The sequence below is a fragment of the Mugil cephalus genome, chromosome 13, assembly GCF_022458985.1.
Source record: "Mugil cephalus isolate CIBA_MC_2020 chromosome 13, CIBA_Mcephalus_1.1, whole genome shotgun sequence".
In the NCBI taxonomy this organism is placed as follows: domain Eukaryota; kingdom Metazoa; phylum Chordata; class Actinopteri; order Mugiliformes; family Mugilidae; genus Mugil; species Mugil cephalus.
Window position 1 is genome coordinate 21,370,886 of NC_061782.1, and position 27,927 is coordinate 21,398,812.

Consider the following 27,927-nt stretch of genomic DNA (forward strand, 5'->3'; position numbering starts at 1 on the left):
ATCATCACAAATGAAAATTTGTTTTTTACATGGAGCTATATGTATATATTGTTTTATTTGCAGAGTCAGAGAACCAGTGTCATATACGCCTGGGAGGGAAGGCTGAGCTGGTTTTCTCAGGATGAACCTTCATTTCCATCGGTGACTGAGAAAGGTAAGGGAACAAGACCCCTGTCAACAGACACACAATACACAATACTTAAGGCCCTTTGCTAAATGAGATGGCTGCAGGGTATCAGTCACTCCTCCAAACAGGTTGTTTACAAGTAGGAACACAGACTATACACTGGACCACGTTATTTTGAATCACAGAAACATTTACGGGGAATTACAATACTATAAGGATAACTCCTCCTGTATCCAAACATTGTACATCCCGTTACTTTGCAGTTTCTGCAAAATCAAGATGCATGAGATCACGCGGTAAACTGATATTTTGCAGAGGACAATCAGTGTTGCAGCTACAAGTCGTATTTGTAGCACCTTCACTCAGCCGCTGCTTACAGTGGCAATAATCTGGCAATAATTTGTGGATGAAGGGATCATTAAATACTATATTCTCTAAACGCAGTCGTTGCACTGGTTGATCATTACTAAAACAGAGCAAACAGATCGCCCCACTTTGGGTATAAAAAAGTCCCACAGCGCATCCTTCCCTTCCTCCCTCTCTCCCCTCTCTCTATCCTGCAGAGACCCAGCCGGCTGCGTGGTCCGCCCTCCTCCTCCTCCTCTGCTGCCATGGCCGCTGAGGCTGCCAGTCGAAATGATGCTACCACCGGACCAACAGACTGCACCGAGATGGAGGAGCGGGTAAGAGGATTTTTGGTAGTTTGTGACGCTATCTTTGTCGATGGGGGGAGGGGTGGGGGGCGTACCAGAGCCGAGGCAGTACCCGGGCAGCAGGCCTTGGCACGCTGCTGCAGCGAGATGGAGAGAAACTCTGGTGCATGCACGTTTTTTTTTTATACCGGCAGAGGGGTTTCATTTTAGTTTTCATGACGCACCACGGAGCTAGGTTTTTATGTTAATATTGGGAGGGAGGTATAGGGGAGGAGAGAGGTTGCGCCGCGCACAGTAGGTAAACCGTATTCCTGCTGCAGCGCGCACATCCTGCGCTGATGCGAAAGGGAGAAGTGAAAGTGCAGCAGCTGGTCGCACGGTGGAAGTAGGCTGCTGAGGCTCAGCTTATAAATAGCCCGACATCGGCCTCTCTTTAAACAATTTGCGCTCGACAAATGAGCCTCGCCGGCCTGCTCGCCGCTGACTCCGGAGAGATTTGAGCGCGCCTGTCGAGCCCGTTTTCTTCCACTTGGTGGTGACGCAAGCTGGCAACAACTTGGCAGGCAAGGTAGGAATTATTTCTGTTCAACAGAGCAGAACAGAGCAGGGCTGAATATAAGAAAAAAAAAATCGAGGTCGTTATCGGAGTGAAGTGTCCATCCAGAAGAGAATGCTCAGCCCCAGCATTGTGGCGTTTTCTCTAATTGTAAGCCTGCCCATCAATCCAGCTGGTGTGAAGAGTAGCACTGCAACAGGAATAAAACTTTATTTGGATGTAGGAATCAGGCATTTAAAAGATCAGACATCACAATGGTGAGACATCAACTCTGTGCACTTATGCTACAGGGTTTCATTTTAGGACTTAAAACAGCGTTTATTTGCAGTAACTACAGACCTCCAGAATATGAAACCTGTCGTAGTTTTTGAAGGAGAGAGAGAGAATGTGATAGGTGGATATTATCCTGAGGAAAAGCTGCCTACTGGCTGGTGAACTCAACCAGTTCTTCCACTTTGCATTTACGTGGCTGAGATGTTTTTGTCAGCTGAGGTTCACATGCTCTTTAGCCGTTGTCATTAGTTTGTCAACTCATCCATCAGGTGTCCTTCATCCTCGCCACTTCTGAGCTTTGTCGTCTCTCAGGGTGAGTTCTTTTTCACTATAATGCTGCCTTATCCTCCATCAGTGCCATCCATGAGTGCTGAAGTAGCTCTATCTATTTCGTGCATTATCTCAGATGTGGGCGATAAATGTTATCTGGGTTTAAAAGGTCAGATTTTAAAGTGGTCAAAACCTCCAGTCACCGCAGCGCAGTAGTTCATATACACTAGAAGATGTCTGCAGATGTAGGTTATACGGCCAAAGGTGAGGCCGACCAAATGCACCAGATTACACAACTGCAGCCCCCTTAATCTCTTTTCTGGAAAACGAGAGATTCTGGATTAAAGGAGTTGGAAAGCCGTGAAAGAAGGCTGTTATTGGAGATTATCGGCCTCGGTTGGATTGTTTTACACACACGCTTTGTCTGCTGGAGCTGGCCCACGATGCAAAGAAACCAGGAATATCAGTGTGTTTTCTCTGTGGGTCGTTCTGTCAGATTCTTCTCTGAGTTTTGGGCTAGAGGGCAAAGTAGTTTCTCTCCCTGCTCGCATACTTTAAATAAAGACTGATCCGGTCGCCTCCTTGAGCTGTCTGGTGACTGACTTAGTAAGAAGAATGGTTTGCATTTTCTTTCAGCCACTTCAAATAAAGCCCTTTTATATCAGCGCCACTCCCGTTCAAAGAAATACAAACTTCAGCAGGAGAGGAAAGTCAGCTGTTATTATTCTAGTCATGTGATTCCTCCCTGTTTAGGTGTGTTTAATTCTAAGATACTAGAATAAACTGAAATATACTTCGTGATATTTTTCCTGATATTTCTGAGGATAACATCAATGAGGAAACCCCAAAAGTCTAATTTTTTAATAAACAATACATCATAAACCATCAAGATGTGAAGCACCTAAACTCAAGAAACAAGAGCAGATAGTGTTGAGTCTTGAATCATAGAATCCATTTGGTGGTGGGTCCCACAAGCATTGATAAAAAAAGAAGCTAAGAAGGCACATTCTTAACTAAAAGTTAAATTTTGGGATCATTTTCAGTCTTTCTTAGTAAATCTAATGTATATGTTGTTTCTGTTTATTCTACACTCGGACCAGTAAATCATATTATTGATGTAAAATGTTTAATTAGAAACAGTAGCTGTCACTAATGTTGACCACAGTAAAAAGCAAAACATTTCAACAATACATGCATTAAAATAAAATCGCTCCGGCAACAAAAACAAACACACACTAAAAGATGTCAATAATGTGCATTTCAGGAAAGCCTTTTTTTTCCCTTCTTTTTACAACTGGCTGAAACATTTGCATATGTGTGGCTTTGCTGAGTAAGAAAAAGCCAAAAAAAGAAAGAGGAAGTCTTTTTTTTTCTAATGATGAAACTACTTGAGGGACAGAAACAAACATCAGCAAGTTCAGCACAGTAGTTTAAGTTTATTTTAAGATCAGCACAATGAAAATCATATCCTCACACTACTGGCATCAAATGATAGAAACTCTGATTCACTACTTAAAAAGTGAAAAAAAAAGAAAAGAAAGTCATGAATGAATATCTTTAATTGCATTACTGACAATTTTGTCATTAAATAACTGATGTTTCCTCATAGAAAATCCGTAGGAAGAGGAAGAGTGTGTCATTGCGTCACAGAATTTATATAGAAATTTGAGTAGAAGAAATCATCTTTACTTTTGCCCGAGACTTGCAAAAGAGGAAAACGTCAGACCTTAAAAGCAGAAAAAAATCTAATATTTATAGTGATGGGATATGGCCCCTTCTTAATGCACCTGCCCATGTCACGATATGTGAAATATATTAAATAATGGAGGGCCTAATCTCATGAGCTCTTCCGTCCTCCTATGTCGGGAATAAGACACTCACCGGCACTTATATTTGATGAAGTGTCTTTTCTCTTCCAGCTGAAGGAGGGGAACATGAAGGCAGATTTGGAGGCAACTCTGCCTGCTGGACAGGAGGACTCCGCCATCCAGTGCCGTGATGTATGCCGGTCATACGGCAAACTGAAGGTCCTCAGCAACCTGAACCTGACTGTACCACAGGGACACATGTGAGTGGATCGACAATGGCTTAATTCTGACTGTTGGTGTTTGACATTTTGGCCTTCAGCAGTAATTTTTAACCAACTTAATGTAGAAAAAGACAAATTCAAGGTAATGTAGGGATGTTATAACATAAAACATCCAGAAAAGACATTTTAAAGCGTCCCACCCCATGTACCATTAACAGATACAAGGACTAGGCTTGTCCAATAAATCCACTTTGTTTGGCCTCTAAATGCTGAAACAGGAAAGAGCATCTTAAAGAGGCATTGCAAAGAAATCTATGGAGTCTGAGTCTGTCAGTGCCTAGAAGAACTTATGTCCCTAATGACCGCCTAATGTTTTGCATGTAAATGTCTGTCTTCTGTCATTTCTCCGCCTGTAGGTGATTCATAGTATGCCAATTTTCTCACACATACCTAAATTCCTTTAGTGTCACATGAGACGAGAAAGACTGGGACCAATAAACAAACAAAAACCTAGGACCTTGAATCAGAACCACATTTCTGCTCGTATTACAGTTCATCCTAGTGCACAGAAACTACACTGAAAGAATAAATGAATAAATACAGGCACGCTGTCAAAGTCAACAGGCTTTCTCAGTCTTGTAGCAGGCAGTGAAGGTGCTAAATGACGTCCTTATGTCTGCAGACATAATGGCGGTGTTACTAAAACATGGTAACGCATGCCACAGAATAAAAAATACAAAGGAAAAGACTACATTCCTTGTAATTACAAAGGGGTGAGAGCTTACAGGCAAGGCTTCATCACACTCCTTTTTGAATGTGTCATTCATATCTTTTTTTTCTGTGTTTTGTTGTTTACTTTCTCAGGTTTTCATTTATGTATTGTGCGCAAAATTCTTGGTTAGTAATTGAGAAGTCTTGTATTGATTCTATATTTGGAATGAAAAAAAAATAACCCTCTCAATTTTATAGTGTGGACGCTTTGGAAGAAATATTTCTAACTTGCTAAAGTATCTTCTTCTGCTATTCATGTATTTCTTGGAAGTGGAATTTGAGTAATTTAGCTTAGCTCCCCCTTCTTCCAGTCTTTTTGCTAAACTAAGCTAATCTAAGCTATGCTAATTGTTTACAGGTTGTTACAGGTTTCTAACCCCTGTAACAGATGTTTGGCTTTGTAAACTTATATCATTCAAAAACATACTAGATACTACATACCTATTCAAATACATTAGCAAACAGTTGCTTTGTGCACAATTAGCTTACTCCTTTCAGCTGTGTTTTTGTTCTCAGCAAACTCCCGAACAAAATATTTGTTTCTGCAGCAGCTAATTGCACCACTGTAATTACTAGCGAGACTTTAGGTGGTGCACTTTTTTTTAAAAAAACAAATATTTTAAGAAAGAAAAATGATTGTTTTTCCACAGCTTCTCGAATGTAGCACTGTAAGGTGTGTTATGATTTTTTTTTTGCTTGACAATAATTTGCACAGATGAACAGCAAGTCAATTTTAAAGTCATTGTTGGGTTTCTTCTCCTCTGGTTGTCTTAGTTAATTCTGAAGATGGCCTTTAGCTCCTTCTATGGTTCACAGCATGTCAAACATAATCAGCTAGTTTACTTTCTGTTGACTTACAATGATGCATTTTTGTGGCTGGAATTGTACATCCAGAAACCTGACTGACAAACCCTGTAATTGCCAGATTACGTGAAATATTTTTGATTGTGTGTTGCAGTTATGGCCTTTTGGGCCCCAGTGGATGTGGGAAGACCACACTTCTGAAATGCATCGTGGGAACCCTGAAAATTTCTCGGGGGCGCATCACCGTGTTGGGGAAACCACCAGCGTTTCCTGGTCACAACGTCCCTGGAAGGATGGTCGGATACATGCCACAGGTAAAAAAAAACAAAAAAAACACACTCACTTTAAAAGGTGTGCGCTGCACTTATTTATACCTAAGTATTTCATCTTAATGGTAGCTTTTCAAAACCCCGTACATTCCCACTCGGAGTCTTTGGAACGACTCGTCCTATGGGTCTGCATGTTCTCGTACACATCAGGGAGCTACTCCTCAAAGGCAGAAACATTATAATAAGTGCCTTCCTCTGGGGCTTCTGTAATTTAGCCTCTGTTGTACTGAACGACCTGTAACTGCGCTTGGCTCATTACTGTCACACATGATATCTGATGAGGTTGATAACACACATGGCATGTGTCCTCCCACGTGCTACCCTGAGCATCACATTGCGCCCCTGCAGGAAGTGATCTGTGACCCTGAGACAAAGGCCCAGGACACCTTAGATGTGCTGCTGCTGTCTGAGACATGCATTCTCCCAGGACTCAAGCAAAATAGCTATCAGTATACAGTATGCCTTGGGTTATTAGTTGTGCAGAAAATCTATCTATAAACCATTATTTAATCTCTTTATCCCTCAAGATTAAAGGTTTTCTGAAATAATCCAGACTTCAGTCCGTCTAGTATTGTGCTAAGGAAATCAGTGGTATTTGTATTGAAGCGTTTCAGTGGGTGACAGTGCTGTTTGGCTGATTAGACATTATCAGGCAGTATGCTTTTGTGTATTTAATTGATTTTATAGCAAGATATTAATGAGAGAGATGTGATAAGAAAATAGCTGGGTATAGGACCAAATACTGTTTGCACCAATTAAAGGATTTGCATGATTGTAATGTGTGTTTGGGGCGAGTTATCAGATTAATTCATCTATACAGTTATGCTGTTATTAGGTTGTTTGTGATTACTGTTCCAGATTTAGGGTTTATTTTAATTCCTTCATCCGCTAGAGACACCGAGGTCCTATGAATCTGATATCTTATGTTACTGAAGTATCATGAGTTTGTGAGAATGAATATATCAAAATCATACAGAGACTATAGTGTGCTGGAGCAGATGCTCTTAAAGTCTTTGAAGGGAAAAATGTTGTGTCTCTAAACAATTGAACTACAACCATTTAACAGAACGTTGTTCGTGTGTTTCACAGGAACTGGCACTTTACAATGAGTTCACCATCAGTGACACCTTGACTTTCTTTGGCCGAATCCATGGCCTGACATCGAAGGAAACCCTGGCTCGTATGGACTTCCTCGTTGACTTCCTGGATCTACCTCAGAAACACAGTCTGGTCCGAAACCTTAGGTAAAAACCACCAATAGTACTAAAAGCAAGATTAAAAAATGGAGCTGGCTTTACCCAGAAACAGTTCAAGAACATGATACTGTGAGCATGACTGTAAACCTAGAGTGGCATGCTTCAAAGATATTAGATCCGGGCACGTTGACCTGATGTTTTATATCTCTAGATACAGCCAGTTTATGGAGTCAGGTTAATGTGTATTTACAGCCATCTACGGCTCGACTTTGATCCCTCAATTCTGCGCACATACAGAGGACATCTCTGTCTCCATTATGTCATAAACTCAGTGTCCATTTGATAATGAGACAAACAAACGTCACATAAAGATAGCTCAGTTATTGTTATGTCTCTATCAGTTGCCAGATTGGACAACAAAAAGCCTCATTGAAATTTTCTAGGGAATTTCTACTTTTTCAATGCAATAGGAAAACTAAAGGTTTGCTCCTCCACTATTTTGGAGTGATGAACTTGAATAGAAGTTACAAATTCAATGTTGCATTTGGCCAAACTGTAGTAAAAGTATCTCCAAATTTTATGAGCTCCCAAAAAGAAGTGGTCAATCAGGCAACAGTGGTCAGTAAGTCATTGAAAATATCCATAACCACTTAATTTAAGGGAACATGTATAGTTGTATGGTTTGCAGTTCATAGGCTGTTAAGATGCTTCTCTTATCTTATGCCAACGAGATGTATACTCAAGTAAATTAAAAGTTAACAAGTAAGAATTTCAGTTTTATCAGAGTCTGTCATTCTACATTCAGCCTCCCCTCAAAGTCCGAGCCTGAACCTGAACGGAAGCTCGGCCTCCAACATGTCTTTTTTTGTGTGTTTGTCCAGCTGAACATGTGTTATCATCTATGGAGCCTTGTTTGCTGCCAGCTCTCTATCACTGGGATTCAAAAACTCTAACCATAGAAGGAAACAAGTATTTCTGTAGAAGTTATTTAAAAAAAATAAAAGTAAACATAACGCCATTCTTTTAATATCAACTGTAATATGAGACGTTGTCGCAATCTCTCAGCCACAGACTGAGGCTGATTACTGTACTTGATGGCCCTCTCTCATATCCTACAGTTATTTCATTAGGAGTAAAAATCGTCTCTTGTTGCGGCTCCCAACTCTTTACACAGACCCTTCTATTCTCTCTCTAGAATAGAAAAGAATGTCTTCATTGAAACTCCCTTGAATCTCAAACCAGCATTTATTAGCAGTATATATGCTGGTCTTCATATTCATAACTCAACACAACACACAACATGAAAACTATTTCTGGAACTAACAAACTAACAATGTTTACTCCTGATTTCTCATATCATTCTTTCCTTCCTCTGTAATACAGAGAAGAAAATCATTTTGCCTCCAACCTGCTTCAGGCACTGTTGTTTACCTTTGTGTTGTCGGGCAGGTTAGTCTTGCAGGTTTTGTCTTTGCAGCTTTTGGCTCCCACCTCCTCCCTCTGGAAGGACTGGCATGCATGCATGGTGGATTACTAGTAAAAAAAAAAAAAGATTAGGAATTCAGAAGTTGCAGAAGGTTCACCCTTTGTCACACTTTTTTTTTGTTTATTTTGTTTTTTAACTGTGTGTGTTACAGTGGAGGTCAGAGGCGCAGGGTGTCTCTCGGAGCGGCTCTGCTGCAGAATCCGGAGCTGCTCATCCTAGACGAACCGACAGTCGGTGTGGACCCTGTGCTCAGGGCTAAGTATGAAACACTCATCAAAATCCAATCAGTATCTGTCAAAATCTGTGTTTCTGTTGAATAATCTAAAAAATAGCAAACCAAGTTCAACACGTAAGCTGTAAACATCTTACTAAATAATCTAAAACTCTTTCATAAAATAATATGGATATATAAATTATTTATATTTCCTGACTGTAGTAGCCATAAAAATCACATTAGCTGCTTTTCACAGTCATTCAAGTATATTTTATGTAGCAGTTTTGTATTCGGGCACTGGACTGTAATCCTTTCTTTAACCAGTTAAATTGATCAATCAACAAGCAAATCTCCAGAAGAACTATTTTAAGTCCTAATATATTTATATTACATCTATATATTTCTGACTGTAGTCTTATCCTGATATGTAATTTAGTTATCATAAAGCCTCTTCAGATTAGACGAATGGCAGCAAAACCACTGCTGGTGAAGCTGTGAGTTGCAAATTGAGGAAAACTCAAATCAGTGAGCAGGTCAAGTATTGTATGTATGTATGTATGTATGTATGTATGTATGTAATTAGTTTCTTCTGTCATCCTTCCAGGATCTGGCAGCATCTAGTGGAGATCGTGAAGACGGGAAAAGTGTCAGTCATCATCACTACACACTACATAGAGGAGGCCAGGCAAGCCAATGTGGTGAGATCATGTATATGTGAACACAGGACCCACATACATGTCCATAAACATCAAATTAAGCAACACATGCATGCACAGCATTCATGAATACGGTCAGGACAAAGCACCACATTCACTCTCCTCACATAAAAACAATGAGTCTATTGATACTTACTCTGTTAGCATCTTTGATGAACTTTTGTCTTAATAAGCTTTGACAGGACGATCAAATTTAGTTAGGCACAGAGTTAGTACAGAAAATTGCACAGGCCCTTCTTTCCACTAATGTCTACATTTTTTTTACATAAACGGGTGCCCTCATCTAATAAATCTAATAAAAAGATCACATTAATCTGCCTGTGAATATGGTCAAATGCAAATACAATGCAGCTAAAACTTCTTGCACATTTGTTCATCACCACTAACATTAGCCGCATAGTGCAAGGTCCGGGTGTCAGCCTCAGCCATATGCCAGCCTTGTATTCTTAAGTCTATGTAACATGATATACACTATGCAAATATATTCTGTTGTGGGCGGCCTTGTAGTTTATGTACATAGTCTGAGCTTCGCCCTGCTAGTATACAAATCTGTGTACTGCTAAGATAAACTGAAAAGAAGAAGGAGGACACATAAATTATGTAATCCAAAAGAACAAAACCCTTTAGCCCCATTTGTGTTACTTTCTGAACTTGTTGGACTCAGTGTAAATCCACTCATTTGGTGGGTTCATTCACTGTTTAACTAATAATCTTCTTTGCATATAAAGTCCATAAATCTGTATTAGAGTCCGAAGTTTGTACTGTAAATTAGCCACATCCGTTTTCCCTTGGTTTAAAGGGATACTCATGTGGGAGTAAGATGAGAATTTACTTCACATAAAGACAGGAAGATAGCATGATGATATCAATTCACACAAAAACAAATAAAATAAACACAGCAATATTAAACTAAACATGAAGCTGACGGTGAACTACAGTATGCTAACTGACTGTTAGCTCCCACTAAATTAAGCACTAAGCGTACATTAACCAAGGCTAACTGACCATTAGCTTGCACCGAGTTTAGCTCCAGAATAACACCAAGCTAAGTTAACTGACCATTAGGTTACGTGAAGCTAAGCACATGTACACAAAACTAATTTAATTTACTATTAACTTACACTAAACATTAAGTTTAGGGTTAGCTTCAGCAACCCTTAGCTTAGCCTAGGGTAAGCAGTAACCACAGCTAATGTTGCTGAAAACTGACTTTTAGGGTGAAGATAACTAGTCCTTAAAGCATGTTCTCTTGTAACTCATGGTTTTAAAGTATATTTAAAATTATTGTTTGCCACAATATTAAATGTAGTCTATAGCAATAAGCTGCATATTAAAAGAGGTGTCAAGTATACTTCCTTTGTAGTAGAGTTGTAGTATGGGTTTCATAGTCTCTGTGTTTGTAATTCATCTCAGGAAATATGCAGAAGTGGAACAAATCATTATCTAATTGTATCTGAAGCTCCTCCTTTCCCATCTCATTGGTCAGTGAAGTAAACACACCTACTTGTTTCTTTAAGAAACGCTAGTGTTTATTGTGTAGCTGGTCTTACAGCTACCTCTAAACTACATCCACCTACTTTGTATTTGTTAATCCGTGTATATCAGAGACTCTACACCTGAAATTAGTTCATAAAAACTATGGAAACTGTGCAGATATCAATATTTCCGGGGTATTAAATAGACATTTTAGACCTTGTATTGTATTGATAAGTTTTAGAGAGCTACCTGCTGAAAGAATTTCATAATAAGTCTAGGTTTCAGTGGAAAACTTATTGTCACATGATGTCTAAGAAGGTTTTTCATCCTGCTAAGAGTCCAGAAAATACTTACTACTACAGACTACTAACTTTGAATGTCCCACAATGCTTAAACCTCTATGTGAACCTGTTAATCAGATCCCTAATGTCAGCAAGTCAATAGTAATCAGTTTGCACGTGCGTGCATGTGTGTGTGCTTTAACGCTGGAATCGTAGCTTGTGAAACTGCATAACTTAAGCTTTTTTTCAAGCTATGCAAAACAAGACCCGAGGTCATTCCAGTCTGCGTGCAGACCCAAAAATCTAGAGAGTCTTAGCTACATCTGGTCATACAGATTAAGGAGAAGGAGGCACATTTGTTGATTTATTTTGGTTTCTTTGTGTGTGTTGCACTGTGACAGAAGTACTGTATGTCCGATGAAGTAGCACGCAGTACAACACAGTGCATTAACAAACTGCTAAGGAATGAGCTTTGCTCGGCCATGTCAACACACCGCCGCAGTTTTATCAGTCTTGCACCGTCTGGTACAATATGCAGACTTTGATTACATAGCAACATAGCTTTCGTTTATGCTGTGTAGCATCAACAAAAGCAGGCCAAGAAGAAGTCACTATTTCATGTTGTGTAGCTAGCTTAAACCTGTGGAGTCCTCATATGATAAACTGAGGTTCAGACCAACAGCAAGAAACATTTACAACTGATATGTAATACTGTCCACGTATTCAGGATGTTTACAATTACATAAATTAACTTTAGAGAAGCAAAATCAGAAGCCTGTATTATGATCCATTTAATACTTGGAAATACTTGAAAATATTTAGAGCAAGAAATGCAGAATTGAAAATGTCTGACTTCCTGCTTTGGGAATCTGAATTTAAGCTGCGGTAAACATTTCAGGAACCTTTTGGTAATATCAGTTGTATACATTACAGGCCAAAAGTTTGGAAGCAACTTCAAATCTGTACATCAAAGATCATAGTTTCATTGGTATAATTTGCATCAAAATAAAACACGATTATTATATAAAGAGTAATTTATCAGAAGACATTTTTGCTATAATTATCAGGTATTTGAGTTTTTCTTTCTTCGTAGTAAACTCCTTTGGCTTTAACAACAGCATGACATCTATGAGGTATTCATTTACCGAGGGATATTTGTATGCAGACTCTCAAAAGCCAAAGAGTTAAAATGAATAATGCTGTGATTGAGAACCGCAACTGGGATTTTTTTTTTTTTTGCACTGACGTTGTGACTCTTGCAAATCCTCTCGACCCTAAAACTAAGCCCTTCTTTTCTTTTGCTGACATTTATCCAGAAATGTTCTGGTAACATTAATATACATCCCAAAATACATAGAACTCATGCTGGTTTTTAAGAAAGTTATTGTGAACAGAAACCTGAAGTTGCTTCCAAACATTTGGCCTGTAGTGTATATGTGTTTAGGTGTCTGTGTGTCTCAAACGTGAGAACTGTGATGTTTTTCAAAATACAATCTCGAATGAATAACATTTGTTTCTTAAGGTCGGTCTCATGCGAAATGGCCGTTTGCTGGCTGAAGGTCCTCCAGAGGCAGTCATGAAGCAACACAGTGCAACGGTGAGTATTGTTTAAACTCCCAGTGGGCTCTGTGGGAACCTTCAGAGCCTGAATGTTATTAAGCGAGACCAAGTGGTGTTCCTTATTTAGCAGCTAAATGCTATGAATTACTATGTCAAACTGTAGTTGCAGTGTTATAAATGTGTACTACATATTGTGTAAACTAAAATGGTGTGCATCTTCTGATTTTACGTTATCTTTTGCAGACGCTGGAGCACGCCTTCTTGCAGCTGTGTGAGACGTCAGATCAGATCGGCTCTAAACGGGGGTCCAGTCCGCAGGGTGGACCGTTAGAGAACAGCCAGTCATTTGAGAGTGGGCGGGATGAGAGTCAGCCCATTCTTGCGGTTGGACCAGCAGCTGCAGATGAAGCCCCCAAATACACAGGTAGTATCATGACTTTGAAACGACTGCTTTGAAATCTGTGTGAGTTTTCATAGGGGTGTAGCTGTCCTCAGCTTGGATTTTGCCAAGGACCGTTATTGATGCAATCGGCACATTTCTTTAAAATGAACTTAGAAAAGGATGTGTGAAGGTAGCATTTAAATTGATGACAATGGCACCTCATTCTGTGCTATACTGTGTACTGCATGTAAGTGTCTTTGGCTGCTCAGGCGCTGATAAAGATTAAAGGAGCGTTTGAAGCGTCACTCGCGCAGCTGGAGCTTCCTCCAACTGACATTCACACCCACATCACTCTGCAGCTGTGCGGAAGAGACGTGATTCTTATCTCTCAAGCCTTCTTGTTTTATCGTGCACCCATCAAGTTCCGCCTTTTACACTGTAAAGCCTCAAATCTCTTGTGGCCGACTGGAGGCGTTTTACTCCACTCTCAAGTGTGTGTTGTTGAGTGCAGGTAGGGTAAAACAGGATTTTGAGAGCAGAGTGAAAATGGCTTTGTAGATATTAGTAGTCATGGATGGTAACAGGGTCACTGGAGCCTTTTTACTCCTCGTGTCCACAACCAGTTCCTTTGTTTGTGGTTCCTACTTCAGCAGAGTCATCAGAAAACTTCTGAAGGTGGCAGTTGGTGTAGATGGTGATACACGGTTAGGTTTGCAATGAGAGCCAGATAGATAGTGAGCTGAATCACACTACAGAGCTCGTGAAGTGTAGAGGAGAGTCGATAATTTACCCTGTCATGTTGTCAATATAATTTGGTACAGTTTAATGAGTATATTAATTGTGTGTTTGTGTGTTGTGTTCAGCGGACTGGAAGGTGCGAGCCCGACACATTCTGCCTAAGTGGAGAAACATCGCCGCCTTGATGATCAAGACACTGGTGCGGATGAAGAGGATGCCCGGGTGCGTTGTAGTTTAACAGTGTTTAACATCTACCAAATAACATCAGCGTCTGTGTTTGTGACTGTTACCGTCTCCTCTTTGTTCGCAGCTCACTGTGTTTCCAGTTCTTGCTGCCCGTCATCCAGGTCTCTCTGATCTGTTTGTGCGTCGGTGGAGACCCGAAGGGGATCCAGGTTGCTGTGGTGAACAACGAGACGTCCCCCTCCTCTTACAGCCAAGCGCTGCTGTCCTTCCTGGATAACTCCAGTGTAAACCAGGTATTAATTTGGCCCAGAGAGACATTCATGTAGTTAACGCTCACATGTTCACATGTTTACCGCAGCTCTCAGAGTCAATGAGGATCTGAAAATGTTCACGTTGTGTGCGTCTGTTGGCAGATTCAGATTTATTTCCTGTTGCTGTTTTATTATTTGTATGTGATTCCTCGTGTTTGTATTGTTTGTGCATTTTCCCTCACCGCTCAGAGTGATTGTTGCAGCAAATGTTTCAGTCTAGAAAAGAAGTGACAGGCTTTTCTCTCGGTTGTTAAAAATTAGCCCGGCCAAATTAGAACAACTTCTGTTCCGCTACGGTTCACAGCAGAACAAACATTGAGACTTCCTTTTTCTAGTAAACCAGCAAAAGCAAATGCACATTCAACATAACTGTACTGTGAGAAAAATTATCTGAGGTATTTGGTAGACTACCAACTGCTGCAGCACTCATTCTCATTCTCATCGTCTATAACTGCTTGTCCTCTGGACAGGTCTCCAGTCTATCACAGGGCTAACACAGAGAGACAGACAACCATTCACACTCACACCTACGGCCAATTTAAGACCACCAATGAACCTAACAAGCATGTCTTTGGATGTTTTGTTGTCATGCTGTTGAATAAACTGATGATGGATAAGACTCTGATCTATGCCATACAGTAAGGTTCTGTAATCTCAGGTGTCTTGAGCAAAGGATCACTGAGCTCTGGCGCAGAATATGGTCAGCCAGCTTTCAGTTAGCACAATAAAATCTAAATATATTGTGTTCTTCATTTTCCACAGGTGCCCCTGTCCCATGCGGAGGCTTTTGAGGGGATCTATAATGGAGAGTACTGGGGGGTCATCGGCTTTGGCAAGAACTTCACCAGCTACCTGACTAAACGGTGAGAGAAACACCACCATAAATGATCAGACACGATGGACCCGCATCGGTTAGCACAAAATAAGATAAGGCAAGATGATCCATTATTTATTCCACAGTGAGGAAATTTGCAGCATTGCAACAGCAGACCGTTTAAGGACGGTGCACACGGGAGATAAAAAAGAAATAAGAAGGCATTAATGTGGTGCTAGATAAAGTGGTGCAGCCAGCAAGATGAGTTCAGAATGTCCCTAGCCGCACTGGAATGAGACATGTGGCTGTATACATGAACTGTAAATAAGTCTCACTTCTCTTTGTGTATTTGGAGCCTGACACGTCTCAACTAGTCTGAATATTTGACCTTTACCGCACGTTTCCCCCTCCCCACCCAGGGCTTACTCTTCCTTCCTCATTCGGCTCGCTGTAATACCTCTAATACTCTCTTTTTAATCATGTCACTGCACGGATTGATGCTCGCAATGTTTGTGAACCTGTAGCCCTGTCCTGTTTACAGAAAGGTTCGCAAACAAGTGCGTCAAAGGGATTTTCAGTGCAGCCACAGTAAAGCAGGCTGGCACTGTTAGTAAAAAAAAACAAAAAACAAAACACCATGTGACGCATAGGCAGCGTTTCAGCTGCAGAGACAAACACATCACACAAAGAGACATGGTGAACACTTGTAACCTCACTGCGCCCACACACACTAACGACTTCTTTTAAACCATATATTATACAATACTTGTATCAGAAATGTTTTCCAGTATATCTGCTTGCAGCAACATTTCTCCGTCCTGTATAACATGTATTACGTGATTTACCGCTTAGGAATTATACGTGGATGCTATATCACTGAAGCATTGTCTAGTTGTCTGAGGCTGAAATGTAAAACTTGTTTCTTTCTCCATCTTGGATCAGTTATTTTCAGTCCCTTTTGTTCTCCCTCTCTGCGTCTTTGACGCACAAACAATGGCTCAGAATTCATACCGCGCCAGACTCACACCTGAGAGCTGCCATCATGTGAGCGTGAGTCAGTCCTGTTAGGTATAGGCAATGAGCTGTTTTTTTTTAGGTGTGAATCACGGCATGTGTGCGATTCCTGGCTCGACCGTCCTGTCATTCCTGTCCCTAACACACTTGGACAGGTTGTGTCTTAGCTCCGACCAATCAAGCGCTCCCCAGTCTCACTGAATCATGTGCTGCTCATGTGACAGACCTGCTGGAGATAAACAAAAGGTGTCTTCTTTTACCTGTTACCGGTCATGTGAAAATAATCTGAACTGCTCAATCATGGTATTATTTTTGGAAAATTACTGTCTGGAATAGGCGCGATGGACAAGGGGCTAACTATCAGATATGTCAAGTAGAATCATAACAGAAAGAAATGACAAAATAGAGTAATAGAAATGATGAGAAAAGTCAAGTGATTAACATGCAAATGACCAGCATTTATGATAATTAGAGAACTCCAAAAAGAGTTCATATCTTTGAAAAATGAGCGCACACGTCAAACCGGTTAGTGCGGTTAAAGCTCCTTTAGAAATTAGAGAACTAAGGGCACAAATACTTGCAAAAGGACAATTTGACACTAATGTACACACAGAAATAAAAACAGTAGAAGTTGTAAAGAACTGTTCTGAAAGAGGCCACATTCTCAGTGGTTAACGGAACTGAGAATGAGAACCGCAACTTCTACAATAACACTGGCCTTCAAGTGAATGCTGCAAAGACAAAACTTAGGGGAGCAAGAAAAGAAACACTCAAAAGTTTGTCCTCTTGACAAAGGTGCATGCCTAATAACGCCTTCAACAACACTGTGGGTGGTGCTGTACTTGTGTCCGAGGAATAATTAGCCTGAGTGACATTCCATGTTTTAACTGGTGGAACCAGACTGTGGTCAAAGACGTTGCATAACTGCGTTCCCTGAGGTCAAACGCTTGTGAAATGATTCATATCTTTTAATCAAGGTATTGTCATGTAAAATATTTGTGTTTTTAGTCAAGAAAACTGACTTAATTAGAGGAATTTTTACAGGATGCTGCAGCGGCAGGTTCCCAAAGATGTGATCGATGGAGGATCGATGCACGTCTGGCTGGACCTGACGAGTAAGATCTGCACTCACTGTTTTTGATAATTACTGTCGATTAATTGACATTATATTATAAACATGTTTTGGATGTGCCTTATATTATTTCTGTTTCATTATATATATTTTATTTATATATATTTAATCTTATTTTATTTTATCTTTCTTGTGGTTTTTAAGAGTGTTACTTGTATTTGCAACAAAGCTACTGTGACCAAGTAATTTCCCTCGTGGATCATTTAAGTCTGTCTAAGTCTAAGTAAGATACATGTAACATGAACTAAAGTATAAAAAGGGAATCAGATATCTTAAAGGTAAAATAGTCATTGACAATGTTATTTATTTTTTGTTTTTTTTCCCTAGATCGACAAATAGCTATAATGCTCCAGAAGAAACTACACGAGGCCTTTCAGGTAAAAATGTCATTACAGAGAACATATACACTGTGTACATCTTCTAATATACATTACACAACACAAAACACTCTGAACTAAATAGTAATAACTATGTGTGGTCCTCTGTCCTGCAGGCTTTTGTGGATTATAAAATGGGTAGTATGTCGTACCTCGTGGCCTTTCCAATAAAGGTAGGAAACCAAAGAAAAAATATTGTTGTTTTGTGGACATGTTTGCTAATCTTAAAGAAGACACAGTTTTATAACCCATGAATACTTTATATGCAGCTGTCTTGTAAACCGTTTAATAAAATGTGGATAAATCTGTTATGGTCATCTTCCAGTTTGAGGAGCCGATCTATGGCAGCCAGAACACAGACTTCACTACATTTGTGACACCTGGAGCTGTGCTCAGGTCAGTACAACGTGACTGTGTCTGTGCTGGTTTAAAGAATGGTTTCAATGCTTTGTGTTCACTTAGAGTGCTGCCCAAATGTTTTTGCACCCTTAAGAATTTTCTGCATAGAAATGACTCAGAGCATCAGTGGATTTTCACATCAGTCTTAAAGTAATATTACAAGTTAGCTTTTATGGAGTTTCATCTTTCATGAAGTTTTCAGTCAATCAGTGCGTTTACATGCAGAGGTTAATCGAGCTATGAGCTATGTGGTTTTGTTCACTGCCCCAATTTGCTAAAAAAAAAAAAAAAGGAATTTGTTACAGTCTGATCGTCACAAAACATTTGTGTCCTATTGCACGACTAAAGGAGCCTCAAATGAGTTGTTCTGGCTCATAACACTGGAAACTGTTACAAAACCATCTCTGAAGACTTGTGAGTCTACAAATCTAGGCAGATTGAGAAGATGGCTGTTAAGTGACTGTCCGTGTTTGGCCCTGTTTTTGCTGCATCTGAGCCAGGACAGCTTGGCATCACTGATGGACCAATAAATTCTGAATTATACGAGCAAATTCTAAAACAAAATATGAGGCCATCTGTCCGTGAGCTGAATTTCAAGGGAAACTATGTTGTGTAGCAAGTCAAGGAGCCCAAGCACACAAGTCGTTCTACAAAAGAACGGTCAACGAACAGAACAAAAAAAATGAATGTTTTGCAATGGCCTGGTATAAGTCCTGATCACAATCCAATAGAAATATTGTGTAAGGACCTTAAAGTAGTTCATGTGAGGAAACCCACCAACATGTCAGAACTCTGTGGCTCTGTACTGAGGATGTTAACCTGCCATTTATCCTTCAGTATCACCTTCTACCTGGCAGTGGGTCTGACGGCGCTCTCCTTTGTCCTGGAGAGGAAAGAGGGACTTTTGGACAGATGCTGGGTCGCAGGTGAGAGGTCAAAGCTGTCTCACAGTTCCATGAAATGCACTGCACAAAGAAAGTTAGGAGGCGGCTAACTATAATTTAATATAATATAATATAATACAATATAATATAATATAATATAATATAATATAATATAATATAATATAATATAATATAATATAATATAATATAATACTTTTTTAAATTTAATTTAGATTTTAATCCTGACTAAATCATTAAGTGTAATTTGAGACATGGCCAGCAGAGGGAGGAACACTATCACTGCTGAAAGTGAAGATGATGTTTATCAGGTATCAAAGTCCAGATAAACGTGCATTGTTTTTATTTTTACCCCTGTAAGTGATTGAGAACTTAAAAGCTCTCTGTAAATTTCAATTAATTATTAATGATGTATTAAAATATGTTATAGACTGAGTTTATTTTAGAAGGAGCAGGAAGGTGATTAATGATTTAAACCGTACGTTAAAATTCTGTCATCATTAGGAGTTGATGTACATCGTCCTTTCATGTGCTGAACCCATGAGTGCAAAGTGACCTTTGTTAAAAGAAATTCTTGTGTCTGAAATAGAAAGGAAATGACCCAAATGTGGTCTAATGCTGCTGTATTGCTAATGGCATGGAGCCCATCCTGAATCAGTTCTAACAAAATATATATACTTTTAAGGCACAAAACTCTGTTACCACAGCAACAACATGAAAATGATAGTCTCTTACTTTCCAATCATCTGTAGTTGCACACACTTGTAGAACCCTCTGTGCTGCACACCATGTTAACCACAAACCAACAAATTCTTGGTTTTCATTAGACAGAAAAGTTGGTAAGTCATAACATTTAAACAGTGAAAAATAGAACGTGTTGAATGGTGTTTCTATGATGTATAAGATCACCAGTTGTAAGAAAAACATAAAAAAACACTTAGAAACTAAAACCCATCAAATTTCCTTTGGCAAACTATGCAAACAACTATGCTAGCGCTAAAAGCACAAGTATAAATGTGATTTCTGTGCACGTTTCCTTGTGAAAAATGCAACTTAAGCTGACAGTGTTCCCCGTGACCAGGTGTGAGCTCTCTGGAGACGATGCTGGCTCACCTCTTCTCTCAGCTGTTCGTCATCAGCGTTCAGATCATCTTGTTGCTCCTCTTCATACTGCTCGTCTTCAAGGTTGGTGCTGCACTGGCAAACTCGCTGCAGATGCGCAAACACACACGCACACAGATGAAACTGTTAATTGCAGAAAATTGGATCCACTGGGTAGAAAGGAACAGCAGGGGGAAATATAGAACAAATAATTAAACAACCACTTGGGGACGGGAGAATAGTTTCCTATAAAAAGGACTGTTGATTGTTTCCTGTAATATTTATAAGATTGTTCTAAACTGAAAACTGCCTCTGAAAGGTCGCTTCTTTCCTAGTAGAGTTTCCTGTTGCAGTTGAAGGTTAATGTTTCACCAACCAAGCAGGCCTTTTACCCAGTTAATTAACATTTTTACCTCATCATCAAACGTCTGTACTTGCTTGCAGCAGATTAGAAATGCACAGCTTTCATTAACCCTTATTCTCCAAGATCGACACATTTATATCCATAAAAAAATTAATGCAAAGCCCCCCCCTCAGAGACAATGGTGTGAATCCTCTCATGTGACTCCACCAGACTGCGAAGGTCAAGCAGGTCAGATTTGCTGTGAGAACAACAAACCACGCACATGTCTGTTGATTTCCATAGATAATCAATACAAGGCGAAGGCCCCGCAGACATAAGCAGACAGATATTGTGTGCGTCCGTGCAGGCACATGCTTTCATGGGTGTGTGCTCTCGTCTCTGTGTGTCGGTGTTAATTAAGGTGCCGAAGTCCAAAGAGACCACCACTCCATAAATCACTTCCCGCGTTGGCAGTATCCAGGGATCACTGTGGGATCGCCACGACAACAGCCCTTGATTGCTGTGGCAACCGAGTGGTCATGTGGCCTCTGGGTGCAGGTCTATTTTTGCACGTTGTCAGGGGAGACGGATAGTGTCTGAACACACCAAGGAGTGCGCCCACACACACACACACACACACACACACACACACAGACACGTCCCAGTCAAGTTCAGAGAGTTATCACCTTAAATCATCTGAGCTTGCACACTTTTCTCTGTTTTTATAAGATGTTGAATAGCTTCTGCTCTCTGCGTTTATTCTGTTTTCACAAACTTTATCGCTAGTGACGTTTCTTTCCATTTCATGTGGTGTTCGTGTGGTGCAGATCAATGCAGCGCATCAGAGAGTGGCTGTGCCTCTGCTGGTCTTTACCTCTTTATCTCTTTCTCCACTTTGCGTGATCTCGTCTTCTCGTCACGCTCCTTATATTAGTTCTCTGGTGATTTAGTGGCGCTGTCAGACTCAGCGCAACTTGTTCAGTAAACATTTCTGAGCCTCAACTAATGGCTTAAATTTAATGCTCACATTTAATTAAACATTTCATGGACATTGTTTAATTAAACATTTCATTGGAATGACAGTGACAAAGTAAAGTAAAATAAATTATACATGGATACAGTGTGAAGAGTATTTTTAGGTTCATTTCAACATAAAGTGAAATGAGCTGAGGTCTCGTATGAGCCACATAAGACAAACACAACTTTTCACTTATGCATTTGAAGGCTCAAAGGCCTGTGCTCATTTGAATTAACAACCGTGCAGATTCATATCAGGTCAAACTAACATGCCACACAACTATTTTCTTTTATTTGTCAGCCTTTAGGGAAATATCTGAACTAGATTCAATACATAAATCACGAGGGGGAGTGTTCAAAGTGACCATTTATTTTAAGATACTGTACTTGCACTGGATCCACATTTACAAATTTTTAACATTTTACATGCATATTTTTTTATTTCTGATGATATATAGATCACTTTGTTCTCCGCTGCAGCCGTGTGTCTTTCTCTAGGTCGTTATCGTACCTCACCCCTTTGTCTTTCTCTCCCTCTCTCTGCAGATGCCTAATGAAGGCTCCTTGGTGCTGGTCATAATCCTGATCGTGCTGCAGGGCGTCACCGGCATCTCGTTCGGCCTCGTCATCTCCTCCGCAATCGACGACGAGCAGAGCGCCAACCAGGCCGCCCTGGGCATCTTCTACCCCAACCTCATCATCAGTGGTAAGCAGCGGGTGAAAAAAGAAACCTGTGTGAGTGTAAACTGTCTTGAAAAGCGCAGTAGGTGTCTGATTACTGGACCATTATTGAACCGGTAAAAGCTGGTTAGAAACTCTTTGATGCCGCAAACTGTGTAAGCCTAATTTAAAACTGAGAATTGGGTAGTTAGTGTTGTCACCGTTGAGTGGGTGGTCTTGGTGTTTGTTAATCCTCTGATACACCACGTTATCATACGTAAAGAGTCAAAAAGAAGACAGTGAAATCACTTCCTTCCTCTCTAGCTCTCTCTCATGTTTTATGCTTCTTTAACCGTAAAGGTTTCTAGTTCTACAGTTCACATAAACAAACAAATAATAAAGGTTACACAACATCAATAAAACAACACAAGACATGACAAGTTAAATATTAATGACAGATCATAAAATAATAAAAGTAAATACATTTCAATAAACATCCCAGACAGGGAGGAGGAGAGTCAAAGGGAAGGGGTGAAGGGGAGAGGTGAGAGATGCGAGGAGTAGAAGGAAATGGATGAGAGGGGTACCCATGCAAAGTCAGGATGGGGTCATGTCTCAGAAACCATCAGTTCCTTGTTGTTTCCTGTAATGAGGGAAGATAAAGAGGAAGCACAGAACACAGAAGGATGCAGAGGGTTGATTGAGAACAGAGAGATAATGGTTAGGTGGTTAGATACCTTTATATTATAATAAACTTAATTTAGTTTCCTGGTAATTTTCTTGAAAATCTTGGAAACTGCAGCAAAGCAAGTCTTGCCACAAGGTCTGTTGATCAACTATTTTGTCTGGAGCGTAAATCATGTCACACAGTCTTCTACAAACTTGAACTTTTAAGCCAAAAGCTGAAATCTGAATCTGTGACGTGCTGATGACGACCATGCGAACGCTCCACAACGGCTAATAAATGAACCACGAAGTGACCCTATTTTCTCATGTGCTGCAAAAAATAAACAAGAGAATAACAGCAGGCGTATGCGACATCTGACACTGTGTCTTCTCTGTCCTGGGATGCAGGTATCATCTGGCCCGTGGAGTGTATCCCGTATCCTCTCCGCTACCTTAGCCTGGCTCTTCCTCAGACCTACGCCTCAGAAGCCCTTCGCTGTATCATGTATAGAGGTACGTTGTGCCGCAGTTTCAAAATGTCACAAGCTGCTGCGTGAGGGTCAAATGGTTACGTTATACACAGCACAGCCAGCCGTCTAAATCATTAATCAGTTCTGGCTCCTGTGCAACTCGTCTTCTTGGAATGTAAGGTGTAGTGGTTTCGCTCGGTCTCCCGATCTTTTCTCCTTATTTTGACCTTATTGCCTCTGAACAATAAGACGTGACGGCAGCCTGAGCTCCCTCCGTGTTACATGATACGGCTCAGGAAGTCAGGCAGGCCATTTCCTGTTAGAGGACCTTAATGGAAGACGAGACGATTTGGAGGATTAACTGAAACTTTTCTTTTTCTTCTTTTTTTGTTATCCTAATACATTATTCAGTGCATTTATATGCACAGCTTAATTGAGTTATGCTCAAAATTCCTGACTACAGTCCTTGTCCCACTTTACATGCAGCAGACAAAAATCAAATAACTGACGGGAACATGTCCTCCTCCTACACACTAGGTGGCGATATATGTCTTGTCAGCGGGTTAATACAGCTCCCTTTCCAGTTGACCTATTACATCATATAATAAACAAGAGTCGTTCATGCGGCAGATCGGCTTTTCAAACAACAACAAGATGTATAATAGTACCACTTTTTAATGGGCACACTAATCAGGTGCAGATGAGATACTCGCTATTTGTTTATCCTATCTTCTGCGATTTGCTTTCTTGGATATTTTTCCAAGAAAAAGCGATTGTCCAGTTAAAAATGTGATTAAGCATACACATGCCCCAGAAAATTTCCAATCACATTATCTGGGGGCCTTAATCAGATAAGGAGAACTCCAAGTCTATAGCGCTTAATTTGTCCAGTTAAAGTCGGATTGAGGCAGTAATTAGTTTTTTTTTTTTGTAAATGTAAACATAACTGAATGATTGGCAAATTTTCGTTCAACTTCTTGCAAACAGTTGGATTCATGTACAACTGAAGTCAGACTTTTAGCCAAATTAATTTGTATGAAATGTCATGAGTAGAGAGCAAGACTTATTTCATCTTTTAATTCTGTTGTAACATCTCTGAGTCAGGTTTGCAGACCATCTTTTTCAGTTCCACCCAGTCGATCCATATAATCTTTCTTCTTCATGATGCTCTCTATTTTCTGTGTGCACCAGTCCCTCCTGCAGCGCAAACATGCTGCCACCCCCGTGCTTCATGGCTGGGATGATTTTTCCTCCATTGTCATCATGGTCAATGGTTGTTTCATCAGACCAAAGGGCATTCCTCCAGAAAGAAGGATCTTTTAGCCCACGTGTTGCCTCAAACCGTATTCTGTCTTTTTTTATGGCTGTTTTGAAGCTGGTGCTTCTTCCCTGCTGAGCAGCCATTTAGGTTATGTTTCTTCAAATGTCTTCACAAGGTCCATCGGGGACTGGGATCAGTCTGGGATTGATTTGTACATTTCGTTATCTTTTCCATTCTGAGCGGTATGTTGGTTTGTTAACAGTCTTAAAGTGCACATTGGTCGCTTTAATTTGAACATATTCACAGTCAAATTGTAGGGAAGGTGTAGGAGTTACAACCATTTTTAAACAGTTTCCTATCGTAACAGTGGACAAATGAATCTTTTTAATTATTTGTCCAGAATTCTTTGCAGATGATGACTCCCTGAAGTCTGAACCCCATGTACATTCACCAATTAATGAGTTTCCTCCTTTGTTTTGTTACTTTTCCAGACCCTAACTGCAGCTGTATCAGTTCTTCCTGTGTCTAAGTAACTTTAAATCTTCCCACCAGGCTGGGGTCTTTCTCGGATGATGGTGTGGCGAGGCTTTGCCGTCACCCTCGGCTGGAACACTTTCTTCCTCATCCTTGCGACGGTCATCTTAAAGCTGAGGACGTGACCGACGTGACGGAGCTGTGAAGCCTAGAAGCTATCGACTCGACCAGGCCTTCTGTCTGTGGACAGGGGCAAGAGGAAAAAAAGAAGGGCAGCCCTGTGGTTTAAGGACTGAAATAAGTCTCCCTTCTTCAAATGATCTCACACACATTTACAAATACCCAGATCTACAGTTCCCAGCAGCTGCCTGATCCTGCGACAGTTGCTTTGGTCTGTTCAAGCTGCTGCACATAGAAATACACACAACATGCACAACAGTAGATTAATTGTTATTGTCTTAAAGTTTGTTCCACTTCTATCTGCAGCTTCTTGAATCTCTCTGAATGGCCATGTACCAACTCAGGGTCATTTTTTAACATTTCCATTTTCCCTAAGTCTAATTCTAATTGAGAAGGTTTTTGTTTTACTTTTATTTGGGAGAAAAATAATAGGAATCACAGTGAAAATACTCACTGTAAGTGTAGGACATTTGTTTATGTCCGCATAGTATTTTCATTATAGATGAAGTGTACACTGAAAAAGAAAAGCACAAGGAAGGATTTTGAAAGAAATGTGAAAAGGAGGAGATAGATTATTGTGTAACGTCGTGGGAACGTAGATTTAAAGCGCTGATTTCTTCATGTTCCCAGGAAACTCACAGATTCAGACGACGCTGTCTTCTACAGGCGGCCGAGTTGTAACAGGAAGTGGTGTCTGTGGTCTGTGTTTCATCTGTGTTACCGGGTGCTCAAAAGCAAACCACCATGTCAGCGTTGATGCATTGTTTTCAGTTCAAGCCTCTAAATGAATCTGTAAATTATTTTGTTTTGTGCCTACACTCCTGTGGGAGGAGATTGGTGAAGGGAAAGGCAAATTTTGGTACTGTTCTATCTTTTTTTTTATTATTATTATTATTAAACTCTACTTTGCTGGACAGAGTGGAGGCTGTTGGACAGATTTCTCCTCACAGGTCAGGTGTGGTGTGTTCTTCAAGCTGTCTGCATCCATGCAATTATATTTTTGAAACTGCTCCAACTTTATACTTTGTTTTTGAGTCTTCTTTCAACAGTAATACAGAATAAAATGAGTAATACCATTTTGGCCTCAACATGTCGTCTGTAATTTAAAATTTAAAACAACTCTTTAATATGCTTTTTTATTATTATTTTTAATTTTAAAAACTGTTAAAAATAAAGGACGGCATGATGGAAAAAATAACATATCCAGGACCACGTACATTCTGCCTTTAAAGGAACAGTTGGATCTGTTAATAAAACTAAATATGGAGCAACAGGCAGCAGTTAGCTTAGCTTAGCATAAATACTGAAAATGGGCAGAGAAGTATTTAGATTTAACAAATTTTCGCTTCATATTCATTAGTTTTAAATCACGAGAGTGCTACTTAAAGATAATTTGTTAAACTATTTCTTTAAAAGTGAAAAACACTGACAGATCTACAGTGAAAAAGCACCAGACCAGCATCACATATTGTGCCAATCCAAGATTTCGAAATGTTTACATCTATCGATCAGTCACAATATAATTTATATCTAAACACCAGCATGAGTTGTGTCCAGATGTGTTGTGAATGTCTCCTCTCTTGTATCCGTGATGCTGCTTATAACTGGTAATGCAAGTTCAGTTGTTAATACGAGAGGATAAACATTTAATCTAAATGACTCTGATTGGTTTGTGTTGGATTATGCTCTAATGCTATGAATATATGTAAAGATAGCTGTGTGTAGAGTTTATTGCAATGTAAATCTGCTCGTCAGCTCTGCTGTATGTACATCACATTTTAAGGGACATTGATGTTCTTGTCAGAAAAAGGGGGAGAGTAGGCATCTTTATCTTATAGAAACAGCTTTCAGATGACACAAACATGCTTGTACATGGGACTTTATTTTGCCAAATTTGAGGATACTCAAACTCTGTATTAGTTCGTATTTTGTCAGAAAGCTGAAGATGAATCCCACATCTTGGTGGGATTACCTCTGTGCCTCACTTGACAGATATAGCTTCACAAAATAACTTTAAAGAGATGGACCGTGCTGAGGATGCTATGAGGATGTTATTAGAAAATTTCGTGAGGATGCAATATATATTTTTTTGTGTAAGATTGGTGATTTTTTTTTGTTCAGACTTGCTCTGTAACCTTACGTGTGGTCTTCACATACCCAGATTCCAACTGGAAAAACTGAACAACTAAATGCGTGTATTTTTATTTTGGAAGATTTACATGAACTGCAAGTATCCAGCTGATGATTTTTTGGGTTCTTATTAAACAACCGCCCTTGCGTTTTATGCTAATTAGCGTATATTAGCATGCTAACACCTAACCTGCTAACCTCACAGAGGTGCTAGCGTACTACAAAGGTTTGTTGCCAATTTTTTAATAAATGCTTATATTGCTAGTGGGAGGCTATCGCTTCCATGTCACAAAATTCCTTGATATAAAATTGCATGTTTTGTTAATTAATCTTAATCAACTTTGGTTATTTCTCAGCATGTCCATGATTTTTTGTTTGCATTAAAATTTTGCAACATTTGAATAGGTTTTTGAGTATTGCAGTTCATGTAAACAGTGTTGTGAAAGTTTGTGCGGCCAGTCTGGTTCTCTCCGGTCCATACTCAAGTCGACTACCTCTGCTGTCTCTCCCCAAAGAGCATGTAAAGAATTTACTCTCCGGTGTTGTGACATGTGGACACTGTGATCGCACACATGCCTCGATGAAGTTCTCTTCATTTACTCTGAAACAATAAACTTGGCTGAAAAATC

The 27,927-nt window shown here is 39.9% G+C and overlaps 1 protein-coding gene across 3 annotated transcripts; it reads left to right on the forward strand.

The window, feature by feature from the left end:
• The first annotated feature begins 63 nt into the window (after nt 1–63).
• On the forward strand, nt 64–27,927 carry abch1 (ATP-binding cassette, sub-family H, member 1). Of its 3 annotated transcripts, XM_047603861.1 has the most exons (21): nt 64–154; nt 691–810; nt 3,799–3,947; nt 5,638–5,797; nt 6,902–7,056; nt 8,646–8,753; nt 9,313–9,406; nt 12,704–12,778; nt 12,985–13,165; nt 13,987–14,083; nt 14,172–14,340; nt 15,121–15,221; nt 17,231–17,301; nt 17,646–17,695; nt 17,812–17,868; nt 18,021–18,091; nt 18,932–19,020; nt 20,078–20,181; nt 22,004–22,163; nt 23,192–23,296; nt 25,067–27,927. In XM_047603861.1, the coding sequence occupies exons 2-21, from the start codon at nt 739–741 to the stop codon at nt 25,171–25,173; spliced, it is 2,175 nt and encodes a 724-aa protein (XP_047459817.1). In that variant the 5' UTR covers nt 64–154; nt 691–738; the 3' UTR covers nt 25,174–27,927. The 3 variants fall into 3 exon arrangements, with proteins under 3 accessions (XP_047459817.1, XP_047459818.1, XP_047459819.1); XM_047603862.1 differs by lacking the exons at nt 64–154; nt 691–810 and adding an exon at nt 931–1,348; XM_047603863.1 differs by lacking the exons at nt 64–154; nt 691–810 and adding an exon at nt 1,782–1,922.